Source organism: Rhinoderma darwinii, chromosome 4 (genome assembly GCF_050947455.1).
Source record: "Rhinoderma darwinii isolate aRhiDar2 chromosome 4, aRhiDar2.hap1, whole genome shotgun sequence".
NCBI lineage: Eukaryota > Metazoa > Chordata > Amphibia > Anura > Rhinodermatidae > Rhinoderma > Rhinoderma darwinii.
This window is the reverse complement of record NC_134690.1, coordinates 392656027-392676157: the sequence shown is the minus strand read 5'-3', so window position 1 is coordinate 392676157 and position 20131 is coordinate 392656027. Positions and strand designations below refer to the sequence as shown.

General features: G+C 40.0%; 1 protein-coding gene across 2 annotated transcripts in view; it reads right to left on the bottom strand.

Annotated features, from left to right (window-relative positions):
- SPATA17 (spermatogenesis associated 17) overlaps positions 1 to 20131 on the bottom strand; it is a 188244-nt gene that overhangs the window by 62243 nt on the left and 105870 nt on the right. For both annotated transcript variants that reach the window (XR_012883284.1, XM_075863344.1), the window contains exon 6: positions 18917 to 19040. Coding sequence is in view for 1 of the 2 variants with exons in the window: in XM_075863344.1 (XP_075719459.1) it covers positions 18917 to 19040 (124 nt within the window). In the remaining variant the exon portion in view is untranslated. The remainder of the gene's footprint in view (positions 1 to 18916; positions 19041 to 20131) is intronic.

Below are 20131 nucleotides of genomic sequence, written 5' to 3'. Positions count from 1 at the left end.
GGGCACAACTGCATATTTTTTTATTTCCTGACTTATTGGAGCCATAACTAATTTTATTTTTCATAGACGTAGCGGTATGAGGGCTGGTTTGTTGCGGGACGAGCTGTAGTTATTATTGGTACCATTTTGGGGTACATGTGACTTTTTGATCACCTTTTATCCTATTTTTTGGGATGCCAGGTAAACCAAAAAACGCAATTCTGGCACAGCTTTTTTTGGTTTTTTTTTATACAGAGTTCACCACGCATTATAAACTACATGTTAACTTTATTCTGCGGGTCAGTACGATTCCGGCGATACCTCATTTATAGAACTTTTTTATGTTTTACAACTTTTTGCACAATAAAATTACTTTTGTAAAAAGAATGTATTTTTTCTGTCGCCAAGTTGTGAGAACCATAACGTTTTAATTTTTTTGTCGACGGAGTTGTATGAGGGCTTGTTTTTTGCGGGACGAGCTATAGTTTTTATAGGTACCATTTTTGGATACGTGCGACTTTTTGATCACTTTTTATTGTAATATTTGTAGGGCAAAGTGACTAAAAAACAGAAACTCTGGTAACGTTTTTTACGGGTTTTTTTTACGCTGTTCACCGCGTGCAATAAATAATATAATATTTTGATACCTCCGGTCGTTACGGTCGTGGCGATACCAAATACATATGGTTTATTATTATTTTTCAATAATAAAGGACTTGATAAGAGTAAAAGGGGGATTGTGTGTTATTTGATTACTTGAAACTTTTATTGTTTTCAAACTTTTATTTTTTGCACTTTTTTTTACACTTTTTTATACTTTTTTTACACTTTTTCTCAAGTCCCACTAGGGGACTTGAAGGTCCAACGGTCAGATTTTTTTTTTCTAATACATTGCACTACCTATGTAGTGCAATGTATTAGATCTGTCAGTCATTCACTGACAGCAAGCCGTTTAGGCTTCGCCTCCCGGCGGGGCCTAAATCGGCTTCCGTAATGGCAGAGCAGGAGACCATTGTGTCTCCTGTTGCCATAACAGCAGTCGCCAGTCCCGATTGCCTGTCAGGGCTGGCGATCTGCTTGTAACCGCTACGATGCAGCAATCGCTTTCGATTGCTGAATCGAAGGGGTTAATGGCAGGGATCGGAGCTAGCTCCGGTTCCTGCCGTTACAGGTGGATGTCAGCTGTACAGTACAGCTGACTTCCACCGCTGATGACGCCGGATCAGCTCCTGACCCGGCGCCATCTTGCCGGCAGCTACGGAAGCCGATCAGGCTCCGCCGCCGGGCGGATCTTGACCGGCTTCGGTGCTAGGCAGACCGGGAGGCCAGTATTAGGCCTCCGGTTGCCATTGCAGCCACCGGAACCCCGGCAATTTCATTACTGGGGTTCCGATGAGCTGCAAACACCTTAAGTGCAGCGATCGCGTTTGAGCGCTGCACTTAAGGGGTTAATGGCGGGGATCGAAGCTAATTTCGGTCCCCGCCGTTACAGTCGGATGTCAGCTGTAAGATACAGCTGAGATCCGGTGATGATGGGACCGGCTCAGCTTCTGAGCCGGTGCCAAACGTTTGACGTACATGTACGGCAAGATGCGGGAAGTCAGTACTTTCCATGACGTACATGTACGTCAAATGTCGGGAAGGGGTTAAGTAGAATAAACATATCACAGGATATTGCAAATGGTGGTACCTGCTTCACCTCCCTGAATTTGTCTGTAATTCCTCCAAGTGTGCTGTGAGTTCTGCTCCTCTTTCTTCCCTATACTGTGCTGGAAGGTGCGCTGCTGACTGTCCCAATCCAGTTGCACTATCACAGAGGAATGGTGTCCCTTGGGGATTCTAGGCTGTGTGCAAGCTCCTTGCTTTGCTCTAGGCACTCTCAGTAGTGTCCAAGCTCCTTGTCTGGCTTCTGTGCCACATGCAACACACACTGACCTGCACTCCTTTCACTTCCACATGGCTGTTGCTGATCCTCTCACAGAATTCCTCAGTTCCACAGGTCTGCTGCAGCATCTCCCTGAATCCAACTTCAGACACTGACTTGTCTGCTCTCCTCTGCCTGCACGCTGCTGCACACTTTCTCCTCACTTCTGCACTGCGCTGCTCCACACACTGCACTGGGTGAGGTTTCTTCCTGAGTCCCCAGCTAGCTACACCCCTCCCCTCTCTCTGGAGAATACATCTTAAAGGTGAAGCAGCCCATTTATGTTTCTGCTGAGTCATATAGGGAAGTGAATTCAGTACCAACCATGATTACAGAATAAAGCACATTAAAACCTGCATACTAAAGCAACAGTACAATGACAGTAAATAAACAGCAATTTTCCTGGGTATCACATGTCTCCTTAAGTAGCACCTGTCACTAGGTCATATAAGTTGAAGAAGTTTACTGACCTGAATAGCTCTGTTTCCCTGATTCTAGAGCTTATTTTTTTTTTTTCTGGACCCGCCATTCCAGAGATATGGCCCACTGTTGTGTTGGCTCCCTCTATGCTAATTTGCTGTAGTTAGCCAAAAGGGCGTGAACTACCTTCAAGCTGCCTCACGCTGATTGGTCAGCACTAGAGGCAGGGAAGCTAGCTCCTCCCCATCGGCTAACTATAGAAATTTAGCATATAGGGAGCCAACACATACCTCTGGAATGGGGGGTCCAGCAAAATAAAAATAAAACAGCACTAAAATCAGGGAGACCGCGCTACTCAAATTACCAGTTCAACTAATATGACTTAGTGACAGGTCCTCTTTAAGCAGCTGTAGATGTGTATTAAAGGTAGCAGAACTAGAAATGTTGTATGTAATCTGTATATTTTGGGGTTTTTATGCCCCTCTGCAACTTTATTTTTATAAATAACTGTATGCCGAGTGGGTGGGTTGTTTCTGGGGTGGAGCTCGAGAGCTGTGCTTGGTGCTCCGGCCAATCAGATGTTGCTCCTCCGTCCCCTCTCACAGCAAGAGTCTTTTGCAGTGCAGCATCACCTCCTCCTACCTCCTCCCTCCTCTGTGTCTTCAGTTACTATGTTACTGAAGACACATTTTTTACTGGGGGCTCGCAGGTAGTGATGAAGATGTCACTTTCCCATAATAATATATATTACAAAGTTTCATGTAAATATGTGTACTACTGATTCACTGCCTCCCGGAGCAGTTGTCCTTTTTGAGTACAGGTAGAGTTTCTATTTATGAAAAAATATACAGTACATAGCCCCATTCCCCTGATACAGAAGCCATATCATGAACAGGGACTATAAATAAACTGGTCACATGACTGTGAAAGGCTATGCACTAGGGCTAGGAAATTAATCGAAAAATAATCTAAATTCAGTGCAAATCGACGTCATCTTGTGAATTTCGGTTTAATGAATTATTTTTTCCCGGTTTAAACTGTATCTGCATCTTCAGGACGCAGATAGATTTGAATCCATTAGTAGAGCAGGGGTCCTGCTCTACCATTTACTATGTATCACCGGAGGCGTGCGCTGTGCCGCACAGACCAGAGGAGCATAGGGATCTCTTCCACTCGTCATTGAAACGAGGTTAGGTGATCATATATATTATTATTGTTATCAGGCACTATTGGGAGCAGCTGTGGGGGCATTATACAGCGTGGGGGCAGTTATGGGTAACTTTATACTGTGTAGGGTGCAGCTATGGGTGCAGTTATGGTGGCATTATACTCTGTGACGGCAGCTATAGGGGCATTATACAGCCTGGAAGTCAGTTATGGGGGCATTATACTGTGTGGAGGATGTTATAGGGGCATTATAATGTTTTGGGGGCAGTCATGGGCCATTATACTGTGTGGGGAGCACTATGGGGGCAATATACTGTGTGGGGTCAGTGTTAGGGGGTATATTACATACAGTAGTATACAGCAGGCTCAGGGGATAACTATGAGTTCAATGGCAGAGCAAACAAATAGGGTGCGTGGCCTAAATAATCGTTCAATAATCGTAATCGAGGTTGCAAGTTCAATTAATCATGATTTTTATTTAGGTCATAATTGCCCAGCCCTACTATGTACACCGTTGTCATCGTTTTTTGTTTTATAAAATTGTGCATCATTGTGATAGGTGCAACTTTCTAAACATATTTTATTAAAAATTCTTTCAACTTTTTGAGATACAACTGCTTTGTATCCTGTATAAAGAGTAGCTGTATTGTTCGCTAAGACCTAAATCCGTCAGGTCCTCTGGACTGACGGGTTCAGTGAAAGTGAGTCCTGCGTGAGTTTCTGACACGCAGGGTCCCCCTGTAGTCGATCACATCTAAGTTATGAACTTAGATCTAATCAATAGCAGCTTGATCCTGTATTTCAGAGACACCTGCTAATACTGAACCCGTCAGTGGTGCTGACCTGACAGATACAAGATTCAGTGCAAGATACAGCTGCTCTACATACAGGATACAAAGCAGCTGTATCTCAAAAAGTAAAAATAATTTTTAATAAAATGTATTTCGGAAGTTGCACCAATCACAATGATGCACAATTTTCTATAAAAAAAAATGGAAACTTACATGGAAATATTAAATTGCCTAACTTTTCATAGTGAAACCTCGTTGAGACCAAAATTGCAGTGAGGTCCTCTCAAAAAAACAAAACTGCCAATATACATGCATGTAGTGGAATAGAAAATCTGTCACAGCGAAAACGGGCTAGATCATCGGTGGTCTCCTCAAAAAGGTTATTTTTTTTAAGTTGGTTTCACAGTAATTTATTACATTTGAGCAGCATTAAAACAAACCTACAAACCTCTTTTATAAATGAGGTAAACGCTGGCAGTCTGGCAGCTGAAACCCCTCGAGATCAATTGTGATCGGCAGAGAAGCTGCTGGTGGGTACTAATTTCTTCTGCAGCGGCCACTGCAGGAAAAATGTGGTATTACACGGCAGTTATTGTAATATATGGTCACGCCTAGTCCTCCAGAGCAGGAGCTGCTTTTTCATGCAGCAGATCTCCGTTTAGGCTAATAGAGGGGAGACCTTCAAAGACTTCCATATTTCCTAATAGGGCATATTGGCAAAAGTTATCCCTAGTGGGAGAACCCCTTCAAGCTCAACACTTTGTAAATGTAATATGAAGTACAATACACCAGTCAAACATGTTTTTCTTATGGTGGTACTTATTTTCAGGATATAATTTACTTCTTCTTGGCAACCTCACTGATATATAACATAAGATTTCTTCCATGTATCCAACAGTTTAAAGTGCAACTAGGTAGAGTGATCACCATAAAAGTAAAGGCATGAAGGAGAGCCGTGAATGAAATATTTGTTAGATCAGGGACTGCTGAATCAACACTGACCATTGCACTTCATCATAATTATCAGGGCATAGTACTGCCAAGGGATTTATAAAAATCCCACTCAGCAAATAATTGCCCTGCTGTTAGACGATAGTCAGAGTGCTAACAAAGTGTCAGGGTCCAGCGTTTAGTGCCGTATTCAGTATTCAATTACTCTTGCTGAGAACTATAGGGAAACATGATCATTTCTCAGCTTCTAGGCTTATAATTGTGCAGGAACGCCGTTAACGTGAAGATAAACTGCCGGGATGTTTTCTTTTGGCAGAAAATGAACATCTCCAGTACATCTGAGATCTACTAGAAAGATTTAGCTAATGTCTTGGCAAATTTACCTAACAAAACCGAAGGAGTTACTTCACGTCCAATATTTCTACAGTGAAGTAACGTTCCTGACTGCTTTCCCTCGAAACATCTATTGTTGTATAATCAGACATATGCGGGGAGTTGTACTCGTGCTAGTGAAAAATATGGTACTACCTCAAAGACTATTTAAGAAAAGAAGAAGAAGAAGTGCTATTGTAAAATCTCAATCTCATAAGGGAACCAGCACAGGACTATTTTACGTGAGAGTGTCTTATAGACACTGCCGTAGTAGGCATAATTGTGTCCTTTAAATGTCCTGTTTAAAAGGGTTGTCTGGTTAAGAAAACCCATTTTAAATACCCTTAGGGTATGACCTCCTTCAGGACCCTCTTCTATTAGCCATAGAGTGGCTAATAAAAAGTATCCCTCTCTCTGGATGATCTGACACACTCATGCTTTCCATGGTTGGCCCATTAATTTTAATAGGGAACTGTGTAGTACTACATTTCTCCATTGATGGCACTTTAAGCGAATTGAGCAGTTTCTATGGGTTCCCCCCAGACTTCAACTGATCACTAGGGGTCACAGCAGTAGTAACAAAAATATTGTGTCAAAAGCGGACAACCCCTTTATGTGTCTATGGGTTAAGTCAAGAGGTAGGGCTTGGTTGGGGTCTTTAAAGAGGGTATCCCATCTGGACAACCCTTTTCCTTATTAGGGATTCATCGGTGATCAGCTGATTGCTACCGATCTGGCATCTGAAAATCCCAGTAATAACAGTTAAAAAGAGCTCCCACTGCAGGATAAATGTGGTATTACATGGCACCCATTCAAATAAATGAGTGCCCATGTAATACACGGACATACTGAGTCCTCCAGTGTGAGAGTGCTGTTCTTTGTAGAGAGTCTGTACTTTTGCTAACAGGAGGGGATCCTGAGCAGTGGACCCTCCACTATGACATGCGGATGTAAATTAACCCCTGCTTATACCATGTCAACAGTTTTTTCATCATTTATTAGTAAGCCCCACTTATTATATGAAAATGGATGGGATGTAGAAAGAAAGACATTTAGCATATCAGAGTTCAGAATCTCAGGGCCATGAAAAAGCCTTGAAGGCTGTCAGAAGGCCAGAATACGAAGACTAAAATAATATTGTACTGAGAAAAAGTTGCAGGAAGGTGCACAAAACTATTCTGGAGGAATCTAGCATTGATGTTGTCAGAACTGCCTAACCTGCTGAGGGAAAGTCATTTCCTGGACAATGAAAGCATTAGTAATAGTCGGCCTCTTCTGTGACCTCTCCAGAAAGCAGCCGACGGGCAATATTACTTGATAAAAAAGCGTCACCTGCAGTCGGGAGAACTGAAAGTGATCTGGGACCTCGGGCATTAAAGGGAATGGGCCCCTTACCAACCACTATAGCCATGATACACTTGATATGGGTTAATAAAATGTAAAAAGCATTTGAGGAGCATTTATCGCTCTAGCTGACCCCGAAGCTGTGGGCTGCCTCTGACCGTGGGCCCTTAGGCACTGCCCAAATGTTTAGCCTGCCCCTGCCTGCTACCAAGCCAACAGATTGGGTTTCCTATCTGGAAGTATAAATGGTCAGCGACACAAGAAGGAATAATTTAGTCCGGAGGCTGCCAGCAACTTTCTCTCCTACGGGTATCGATAGAACTGATATTTTTGCGCCCTGTAATCTGACGTCTATAAAAGTGTTATTTATTGATGCGCGAGGTGAAACACAAGGTACAAACACACCAGTAGCATTACCCCATTCTAGACATGAGGGATATTGTAGCTCTCGCCTTTCTCCCTTGTAACATCCTGAGTCTGTCTACTGTTGGCTTCCCACCAAAAAACAATCTTTTATTATTGCCAATGTGATTTATGTCTCCCAGCCCTCAGCCAACAGCAACAGTGAACTGCTGACAAGCAGAGAAGTGCGAACACTTAAATACAGCTTAAAGGAGCTGCTCTTCTCCTAAAAGGAGATCGGACCACATTATTATAACTGTTTATTGTTTACTGCATGCTGAGACCCCTGGTGGCAGAACCTATTATAACACCCTCTAACACAACACAGGAGCTTCAAATGAAGGTTCGTCTTAGGTGGTGAACCTACATTACACTATATGGCCAAAACTATGTGGAATTATTGACAAAAGTATGTCCTAATTATTAGGTTTAGGTATTTCAGCCACACCCATGGCATTCAGGTACATAAAATCAAGCACACAGCCATGTAATCCCCATAGACGAACATTGCAAGTAGTCTGGGTCCTACTAAAGAGCTCAGTGACTTTAAATGTGGCCCTAGCTAAACAAAAACTTGCAGTACACTCAAATAGGATGCACAGTCACTTGTCCAGGAATCATTCTTGGACTTTAAACCATATAAGAGAAGTAAGCCATGACAGCATCCGGCCAGGTGTAAAGAAATCCAGGGGATTTAGTCCTCCAACACCAAAAAACTTGCGACGTTTCGATCCACGCAGGTCGAAAAGTCGCAACTTTTTGATGTCGGCCAAATAAAATCTTTGGATTATGTTTAAATGTGGCACTGTCATATAATGCCACCTAAGCTACAAGTCAGTTTGTGAAAGTTTTGGTCTGCTAGTTCTGTCACCTGTAAGTGCTATTATTATCTACTAGATCTGCCCTGGTCACCTGTGCTATTATCATCTGCTAGATCTGCCTCGGCTACCTGTAAGTGTCATTATTATATGCTAGATCTGCTCCTGTCACCTGTAAGTGCTATTATTATCTGCTATATCTGCTCCAGTCATCTGTAAGTGCTATTATCTGCTAGATCTGCTCTGGTCACCTGTAAGTATTATTAACATCTGCTAGATCTGCCCTGGTCACCTGTAAGTGCTATTATTATCTGCTAGATCTGCTCTGGTCACCTGTAAGTGCTATTATCTGCCCCGGTCACCTGCAAGTGCTACTGTTATCTGCTAGATCTTCCCTGGTAATCTGTAAGTGTTATTATTATTATCTACTAGATCTGCCCCAGTCACCTGTAAGTGCTGATATTGTAAAGTGGAAGCGTCTAGGAGTAACAAAAGCTTAGCCACAAAGCAATAGACAACGTAACTCATGGACCAGGATCACTGAGTGCTGAATCATGTGGTGTGTAAAAATCTCCTATCCCCTGTCGAATCACTCAATACACAGATCCACACGGCCTCTGGAAGTGACATCAGCACCAGAACTGTGCACCCAGAGCTTCATGAAATGGGTTTCCATGGTCACTGCACACAATCCTAAGATCACAATACACAATGCCAAGCATCGGCTGGAGTGGTGTAAAGCACGTCGTCACTGGACTCTGGAGCAACGTGTTCTCTGTAGTGATGAATCACGTCTCACTATCTCCAGTCTGATAGAGGAATCTGGGTTTGGCGGATGCCATAAGAGCACTACCTACCGGAATTCATAGTGTCTAGTGTAACATTTGGTGGAGGAGGGATAATGATCTGCGGCTGCTTTTCAGGGTTTAAGATAGGCCCCTTATTTCTAGTGAAATTATAGCTTCCAACTATGTGGTAACAATGAGAAGAAGGCTCTTTCCAGTTCCAACATGACTGCGCTCCTGTGCACACAGCGAGCGCTATACAGACATGGGCTGAGGAGTTTGGTGTGGAGGAACTCGAGTGACTGCAAAGAGCAGAGACCTCCACTCCATTCAACACCTTTGGTATGAATTGGCAACATTTGTCATTTTTGTCCAATATCAGTGTCTGACCTCACAAATCCCTTTTCGCTGAATGGGCACAAATTGCCACAGACTCACTCCAAAATCCTGTGGAAAGTCTTCCCAGAAGAGTGGGGCCTGTCATAGCTGCAAAAGGAGACACATCTATAATAAAACCCATTGTTATGGAATGGGATCCAACAAGCTCATACAGGTGGGATGGTCAGGGGTCCACATACTTTTGGCCAGATAGTGTACATACAGGAAATTCCTCTCCCTGACTTTCCTACAGACGCATCAGAAGCTACCCTGTATTCTGGACAGACAGTATCTGGGCTTCTGCAGCTTGTAATGTACAGATTCGCAAGCCAATGGCAGGAAATTCCCACAGTACAATATGTTCCCGCAGATGAATGGAGCAATTCAGATAAAAAAACTATTAGGGAGCTAATATTAAAGGCGTTGTCCAGGTTTTGCATAGGTCATCGATGTGTAATCATTGGGGGTGGGGTTTGATTTCTGAGATCCCCATCGATCAGCAAAGCAAAAGCGGATCTTCCGTATACATGCAGCTGTGACTGGTACTATTCAAGTCATTGAGACTGAGCTGCGTCTTAGCTGCAGTACTAGGTATAGCCTCATGGATGACAGTGGCACTGTGTTGGGTACTGAAGTAAAGGGCTCGTTGGGCTAATTGTTGTTTGTCCCAAGAGTTGGACCGCCACCGATCATACATTCTAAGGACGGCCATCAATGTTAAAACTTGGAAAACATTAGGACATTCCCTAAAATATTCTCTAGCTTCCTTTGCCTTGCTAAAAGTATAAACACTTGTATTAATTAATAATTAGTGTCTATGATGACAGGGATCTGTTTCATTAGTTGGAATTTTTCCCCCCAGTTTTTTAAATAGCCTTGTGTGGATATTAAATAGTTAAAAAAAAAACATTCTTATACACTAATGGTACCAAGTCTCTTCTCGGCAAGCCGAGTCTGCATATTTATGGGAAGGTCGGGGGAGACAGCGGTCGGTCGAACAGCTAATAACTATGTTGTATGTATGGCCAGCCTTGGGTACAGCTGTCTTCCCTGTATGGCGGCCGGGGGCACATGACTCTGCCCTCTAATAGGGTTGTGCTATCTGAACAAGAAGGTCAAGGGTTCCCTAAATAAGGAGCCACAGGCAATCATCAGCTGTTATCACTAGAGACGCTGCGGGCGACTGCACATTTCTCTTGCAGCGGTCACTGCAGATTTGTGGAATTACATGGCGCTTCCAAAAATATTTAAAAAGGGGTTGTCCAGGACTATAAAAAAGAATCTGCTATTTTTCAGAAATAGCGCCACTCCTGTCCATGGGCTGTATCTTGTAGTGCAGCTCATCCTGTTATCAAAACAAACCCTATTTTCTAATCCCGGACAATCCCAAATCTAGCCACAAACAATGGTGAATATATTCCTGTACAAGAAATGAAAGTTTGACCTAAAATGCGCAGTGAAGAAAGTATTGTGCTTAGCTGATAGATGAGGAGTGCGAGCGCTGCTCTGGAGGTCTTCTCTGTCAGGACGGAATCTATATCAGGATGTTTCAGAGAACACGGTGTCCTGTATTCTATTTTCATATCTGGCTCGCTCCCAATATATCAGACATGAACGTGAAAACCTCCCTGCTTACTATGTAATACACTAAATATACTACAATGTCTGCTTAGGTAATGAGGGAAAACGATACACAGGACAGAAGTGCCATCATATAATGTATCAAGTGCAGGAAAAAAGTATAAAAGAATACGTACATTGTTCTTAAAACTGAAGATTTCCTTCCCCCTCCACAGACTACCAAAAGACAGCTCTGCGCTGATCTATCTATCTATCTATCTATCTATCTATCTATCTATCTATCTATCTATCTATCTATCTATCTCATATCTATCTATCTCATATCTATCTATCTCATATCTATCTATCTCATATCTATCTATCTCATATCTATCTATCTCATATCTATCTATCTCATATCTATCTATCTCATATCTATCTATCTATCTATCTAATATCTATCGATCTCATATCTATCTATCTATCTCATATCTATCGATCTCATATCTATCTATCTATCTATCTATCTATCTCATATCTATCTATCTATCTATCTATCTATCTATCTATCTATCTATCTATCTATCTATCTATCTATCTATCTATCTATCTATCTATCTCATATCTATCTATCTATCTATCTATCTCATATCTATCTATCTATCTATCTCATATCTATCTATCTATCTATCTCATATCTATCTATCTATCTATCTATCTATCTATCTAACATCTATCTCACATCTATCTATCTATCTATCTATCTATCTATCTATCTATCTATCTATCTATCTATCTATCTATCTATCTATCTATCTATCGATCTATCTATCTATCTATCTAACTCATATCTATCGATCTATCTATCGATCTATCTATCTATCTATCTATCTATCTATCTATCTATCTATCTATCTATCTATCTATCTATCTATCTATCTCTCATATCTATCTATCTATCTCTCATATCTATCTATCTATCTATCTCATATCTATCTATCTATCTATCTATCTATCTATCTATCTATCTATCTATCTATCTATCTATCTATCTATCTATCTATCTATCTATCTATCTATCTATCTATCTATCTATCTATCTATCTATCTATCTATCTAATCTATCTCTCATTTCTATCTAGTAATCTATATGTGGCATTAGTGTGTGCTAATTATCTATCTCATATCTATCTATCGCCATTATATTGTCCCTTTAAATATCTTCTCAATCATGGGCATAACTTTTATCAACTGCAGGAGAAATAAGAATGTACATGTGTGTGACCTGTGAGCATGTTGTACACTGTTAATCAGCAGCAAGACTGCCCAACTGTCTAACAACACAGGAGACTGGTGCGTTATTTGCTAATGTACTAGTCTAGATTTCTACAGATATATAGGAAAACATCTAATTCAGTGCTCTCTATCCAGGTACATCATTGATATCTACCGGTTCCAAATCCGTTTCTTCACAATCCTAGATCTTGGAAAGTTGGTTTACAATATACAACCTGGTCATATTCACGCAGCTTCCCCAGGAATAGATACAACAATAAGACTCTGTCCATGATGGCGTTATGGGTTCCGAATATACAGGATTCATGACATGCAGTATTAAAACTGCAATATTTCAAGATATTTTATATGGATAATCACATAAAAAATAAACACTAAAAGCAAAAAACAAAAATTGGAAACCGGACAATTACTTGTAATGTTTTATTTTTATGTGATTATCCATATAAAATATCTTGAAATATTACAATTTTAACACAATAGGCTAACACTTTCTGTGTTCTGCAGCTCACTTTTCAGCTTTGTTGTGTAGACTGGGACAGATTCAGCAGAGTCATCTCATTGTCATTAGAGGGCAGAGGATTTTGCGACAGATGACAGCTCTCTTGTACTGTTGGGGTTTTAAATAACAATAATATACACTATACACACAGATAAGGCTCTGTATGCAGCTTCCCCGCTAGTCCCTAATCAATGGGGGAGGGGAAGTACTCCCTTTCTTCCTGGAAACTGTAATTTTCTGACCAATAACTCCCATTCATTGCAGCTGCCATAAAGCACACACATCCTGCTGTACTGTCTATACAAACAATGCAGGTAAGATGTCTGTGCCCCCAATATGGCCACCCCTAGGGAATTTTTTTTAAATAAATTATAAATACCTATGAAAATACTGAAAAAATACTAAGACTAATACTTAATTAATGAAACAAAAATGAAATACATGATAAACTCCCTTTTAGTGGATATAAAACAAGATTTTTTTTAATAATAAAAAGAAACCATAAAGAAAAAAAAAAAGTACATCTATAGCGGTACTTCCAATTTTCTACTTTGCACCACAAATGTTTCATTGACCTTTCGATGAGTGAATTTCTTTTCATATCTCATTTCTATAATATATTTTCCCCCGTAATCAGTGCTCTTCCTAAAAATAGTGCATGTGAATGAAATATTCTTAGCGTGGTTGGCAATGAAGCTCGACCATATTCCCAGATGACTTGACTGGAAACATTATTAATCATAAGTTTGAGGTTTGGGAGAAACTTGTGATTTTCTTTGTCTCAGGGGTAGGAAAGGCCAGGCGAGCTGCTGAGGTCACGTTCCCAATCTGTGTGGTAAGATATGAATGTGCCATAATCACCACTTATACAATGACTTTCACTGCATCATGGGCACAGGAGCAGTAAGAGGTTTAAGGAGGAGGCAGACATGTGGCACATACAATGATCGAGTAGCTAAAAAATAACCTCTTGTAAAGATGTGGTGACCTTCCTTATGATTATTCCCTGCTGTCACTATTAAACATAGACTGCAAATGGACACAAAAAAAAAAAAAGTCCAACCTACCAAAATAGTTTACGTACAACAAACATACAAAACTCTTTCTTCTGTCTTACATGATATTTTCGTTTTTTTTTTTAAATAAAAATATTCATTATATTCACATGAAATATTAGATAATTCAATGAAATAATTCAATTAGAGGTTAAAAAAGTAACTTAAAGTCAGTGATATAAACCAAAAATTAATTTAAAAAAATATATTACATGTAACTAAAAAATTATATATAAAAATATGGATTTAAAAAATAAAAAAATCGAAAGAAATAATTATGATTGAAAAATAGGTTATTACAGCATGATTATATTGTACTTATGTCTTTCTTGATGATCATTTAAAATCAAGAGATTTTTTCCCAAAAAAAGTTGAGCTGACAAATATATGATTATATATAAAAAAATCTAAAAATAAAATTAAATAAAATATTATTGAAAAAAATAAAACAATAATAATAATAATAATAATAATATAAATAATATAAATAATAATAAAACCCTGTGTAAGAAAAGCAAGTAATTAAAAATATATCTTTAATAATTTACTTTAAAATATAAGTAATCTTTTTATTATATACAATCAAGATTTTAACCAAAAAATTATAATGTTTTTCAGCTGCTCTTTTATGTCGTCTTTACTACTTTTAACTGAATAAAACAATTTGTACTGTTATTAGTTGTACAGGAATACCACGATATGTAGTAAAAGCTGGAAATTGTATATGTAATATTAACCAGTAGGTGGAGCAGGGCACAATATTTATGGCTTCTGAAGAGATATAGCCTAATAATACGTAAATTATAATCGCTACTTCCTGGCTTATTTTATTTATTACGGAACCGATACAAATGTGTATTCTACAAGGACCCTAAAATCTCTACGGCACCTTCTCACTATAGTATCTAATTATAATGTGAACTGATGTCATATATAAACCTACTACAAAACAAAAATCTTATTTTTTTAATATTAATTTTATAACAAGTTCACATTGACTGTCTGCAATACTGTTAGTAGTTGGAGTCGGTGTAATCTGCATGACAGGGGCGTAGCAATAGAGGGTGCAGCTGTACCTTCCTTGGCCCTGGTGTCTGAGGGGGCCCAATTGCTTCTCTGCCCCAGCACGGTCACTGACATGTCATAGTTGTGGGGACCTGTTACAGATTTGCATTAGGGCAAGTTACACCTCTGCTGAATGATTTCTCAAAAGTACAGAAAACGGTGGCACCCTAGTGTGAGAATGGTGTCAGTTATGAGGGTTTTGTCACTTTAAGATCACTGCAGGTCCATCAATTTGGGATTTTAAAATACTCCAGATCTGTATTCAAAATTCTGCTGGTTGTTATTAGAAACAGTTGACTAGTTAGATGACAGACACACCTACTACCCTAATAGCTTAGCTCCTACAATGCTGCGCTGTAGGTGTCAGGAATAAAAACTCCACCTCTCAGAATCAATGCAATTTCTGTGCAGACACTGAAATGTATGTCTGAAGCCTGCAGAATTGTGAATGCAGCTCTAGAGTATAATACAAGATGTAACTCAGGATCAGTACAGGATAAGTAATGTAATTTAGGACTCATGCACACGAACGTAAAAACGCCCGTAATTACGGGCCCATAGACTTCTATTGGCCACGGGTACCTCCCCGTATGCTTACGGGAAGTTGCCCGTGCCGTTGAAAAATATGGAACATGTCCTATTTCAGGCCGTAATAACGGCACGGGCAGGCTATAGAAGTCTATGGGGCTCCCATAATTACGGGTGGCTACATGTGTGCAGCCGTAATTACGGGAGCGTTGCTAGGAGATGTCAGGGGATAGTCACTGTCCAGGGTGCTGAAAGAGTTAAACAATCGGCAGTAACTCTTTCAGCACCATGGAAAGTGACTTCCGATCACAATATAGATCAACCTGTAAAAAAAAAAAAAAGACGTTTATACTTACCCAGAACTCCCTGCTTCTTCCTCCAGTCCGGCCTCCTGGGATGACGTTTCAGCCCATATGACCGCTGCAGCCAATCCCAGGCCAATCCCAGGCTGCAGCGGTCACATGGACTGCAGCGTCATCCAGGGAGGTCGGACTGGATTTCATAAGAGGGACGCGTCACCAAGACAACGGCCGGGTAAGTATGAATTTATTTTGCTTTTACTGCGCAAAGGGCTGTCCCTTCTCTCGCACTGATAGAGAGAAGGGGCTGCCGATTAGTGCAGTGCAATTCTGCAGTGAAAACGTGCCCGAAAAATACGGGTGGAATACGGGTGACACCGGACCCGTATTTACGGGCATGGGTCCGTAAATACTGGTGCAATACGGGTCGAATACGTGTGACCAATGACCCGTGTTTACGCCAGTATTTTTTTGGAGGAAAAAAATACTTTCGTGTGCATGAGGCCTTACACAGTGATTCCACCAGCAGAACAGTGAGTGCAGCTCTGGAGTATAATACAGGATGTAACTCAGGATCAGTACAGGATAAGTAATGTAATGTATGTACACAGTGACTAACAGCAGAATAGTGAGTGCAGCTCTGGAGTATAATACAAGATGTAACTCAGGATCAGTACAGGATAAGTAATGTAATGCATATACACAGTGACTCCACCAGCAGAATAGTGAGTGCAGCTCTGGAGTATAATACAGGATGTAACTCAGGATCAGTACAGGATAAGTAATGTTATGTATGTACACAGTGACTCCACCAGCAGAAAAGTGAGTGCAGCTCTGGAGTATAGTACAGGATGTAACTCAGGATCAGTACAGGATAGGTAATGTAATGTATGTGCACACTGATTCCACCAGCAGAATAGTGACTGCAGCTCTGGAGTACAATACAGGATGTAACTCAGGATCAGTACAGGATAAGTAATGTAATGTATGTACACAGTGACTCCACAAGCAGAAGTGTGAGTGCAGCTCTGGAGTATAACACAGGATGTAACTCAGGATCAGTACAGGATAAGTAATGTAATGTATGTACACAGTGACTCCACCAGCAGAAGTGTGAGTGCAGCTCTGGAGTATAACACAGGATGTAACTCAGGATCAGTACAAGATAAGTAATGTAATGCATATACACAGTGACTCCACCAGCAGAATAGTGAGTGCAGCTCTGGAGTATAGTACAGGATGTAACTCAGGATCAGTACAGGATAAGTAATGTAATGTGTGTACACAGTGACTCCACCAGCAGAAGTGTGAGTGCAGCTCTGGAGTATAACACAGGATGTAACTCAGGATCAGTACAAGATAAGTAATGTAATGTATGTACACAGCGATTCCACCAGCAGAATAGTGAGTGCAGCTCTGGAGTATAATACAGGCTCTAACTCAAGATTAGGACGAGATACGTAACGTATTTACAAAGTTACTGAACTGCTTATGTAGATTATTACTAGAACGCTCCCAAAGCTAACTGGGAAATTTCCAATAATAATATAAGTAATTTAAGCAATTCTCCTTCTTAGACCTAGCACTGAAGGCAGCTACACCTCTAGGAGGACATTTCAAATAATGGTGCTGTCCAATACATCACTTCAGATGTTTGATGTCCCCTAATATACTATCAGTGATGATGGACAAACCCAGTTTTCATGAATGTCACATTTATTTTAGGCATCAAGAACAAACAAGTCAGTGGGGCACAAGTGAAACGTCGGAGGATGGCATCTGGCCCGCAGGCTGTCCTCATTTACCTAAACAATAGAACTTGTTAATTGGTTTGGTGGTGAAATGTCTTGGGATGTATAAAGCTGCAGTACAATGTCAGGTATATCATTCTCATTAAGTACGTATTGACAGCGGCACATTAGCATAATGAATTGAGTACACACCTTCACCAAACATATGCTACTACACGAGTGTTCACAGCGTAGCTAGGTATAGAGGTAGAACTTAATCACATGTAGCAGAGCTCAACTTGCCTTTACAATCCTATGAAACACAAGTACTGCACTATGACATCGATTGAGCTATGTAAAATTAGACTGTCACATCTGACCAGTTCAGTTGTGAGGCATCTGACAAACTCAGCTTTACTACATGAGACAAACTCATGTTAGTTTTGCTGCATCTGACAAACATGGCTCTGTTATACAGTATATGACAAGTTCAGCTTTGCTGCTTCTTCAGACTCAGCTCTGTAACTTCTGACAAGTTTAGTTTTTCTGCATCTGACATACTCTACTCAGCTACATTAGACAAATGCAGCTTTTCTGCATTTAAACAAGCTCCGCTGTAATCCATATGACAAATTTTGCTTGTGCATCTGACAAACTCAGCTCCAATACAAATACCACTCAACTTTGCAGCATCTGACAAGCTCAGCTCTGCTACATTTAAAAAAAAATAGCTTTGCTACATCTAATGAACTCCACTTTTGAGCATTTCTGTCAAATTCAGTTTTGCTGCATAAGACAAACTCAGCTCTAAAACATCTGACTAGTTTAGATTTGCTGCTTCTGACAAACTCAGTTCTGTAACTCTTGACATGTTCGGTTTTGTAACTCAGTTCTTCTACATGAGATAAACTCAGTCCTGTTACATCTGACAATTTCCGCTTTTTTTGCATCTGCCAAACCCAGTACTACTACATCGGAGAAACTCAGCTCTGCTGCATCTGAGAAACTCAGCTCTGCTACATCTGAGTAACTCAGCTCTGCTACATCTGGGAAACTCAGCTCTGCTACATCTGGGAAACTCAGCTCTGCTACATCTGGGAAACTCAGCTCTGCTACATCTGAGAAACTCAGCTCTGCTACATCTGAGAAACTCAGCTCTGCTACATCTGACAAACGCAACTCCTCTACATCTGACTAATGCCGTTTTGCTACATCTGTCGGATCTGTCATAATACACAGCATGCCAAGCAGCCAAGGAAAATGAGCCTTTGCTGTCAAGTAATGTTCTTCTGTTGCTTTGTGACAGTCACACATGAAAGTGCTGCCCTGTTCTTTTCAGCCTCCCCACTGTTTTCTGGGCTCTGATGCTGTAACCAGGCGGCCATGTTTTCTGCCCTCACACCAAGAAAACCACTTAATTGAAGTAGAAGTTGTGTTTTTGTGATATCTTTTCCAGTCGTCATGTCCTATTCAGCCGCCTCTTTTGTCTCTGTCAGTATGGGAGTCCCAGTAGCTTTTCCGAGCTGTCAGGGAATTCACTGTACACTAACCTGCTCAGTACTAAGGAGGTAATGCATCTTTCTAGCCCGGTGCTCCTTCAGCCGCTCCACATTTTCAAAATCTTTTTTCAGTTTTTCTTTATTTTTCATTTCGGCGTATTCTTCCAATTCTTTCCTGCAAGTAACAGACACATATAATGTACTAAAGATAATAATAATAATAATAATAATAATAATAATAATAATAATATTAACAACACTACTACTGCCACAACTACTACTACTACTACTAATAATAATAATAATAATAATAATACTACAAATAGTAACATAATATAACACTACTACTAATAATAAAAATAATAATAATACAAATAGTAATATAATATAGCAACAACAACACTACTAATAATACAAATTTTAATATAATCTAATAATAATAATAACACTACTACTACTACTACTACTACTAACAACACTACTACTTCTACTACTACCACCACTACTACTACTAATAACAACACTAGTACTAATACTAATAATAAGAACAACACTACTACTTCTACTACTACTAATAACAACACTACTACTTCTACTACCACCACCACTACTACTACTACTACTACTACTAAGAACAACACTACTACTACTACTAATAATAAGAACAACACTACTTCTACTACTACTACTACTACTAATAACAACACTACTACTTCTACTACTACCACCACTACTACTACTAACAACACTACTACTCCTACTACCACCACCACCACTACTACTACCGGTACTACTACTACTACTAAGAACAACACTACTACTACTACTAATAATAAGAACAACACTACTTCTACTACTACTACTAATAACAACACTACTACTTCTACTACTACAACCACTACTACTACTACTACTACTAATAACAACACTACTACTTCTACTACTACCACCACTACTACTACTAACAACACTACTACTTCTACTACCACCACCACTACTACTACTACTACTACTACTAAGAACAACACTACTACTACTAATAATAATAAGAACAACACTACTTCTACTACTACTAATAACAACACTACTACTTCTACTACTACTAATAATAATAAGAACAACACTACTTCTACTACTACTAATAACAACACCACTACTACTACTACTACTAATAACAACACTACTACTTCTACTACTACCACCACCACTACTACTAACAACACTACTACTTCTACTACCACCACCACTACTACTACTACTACTACT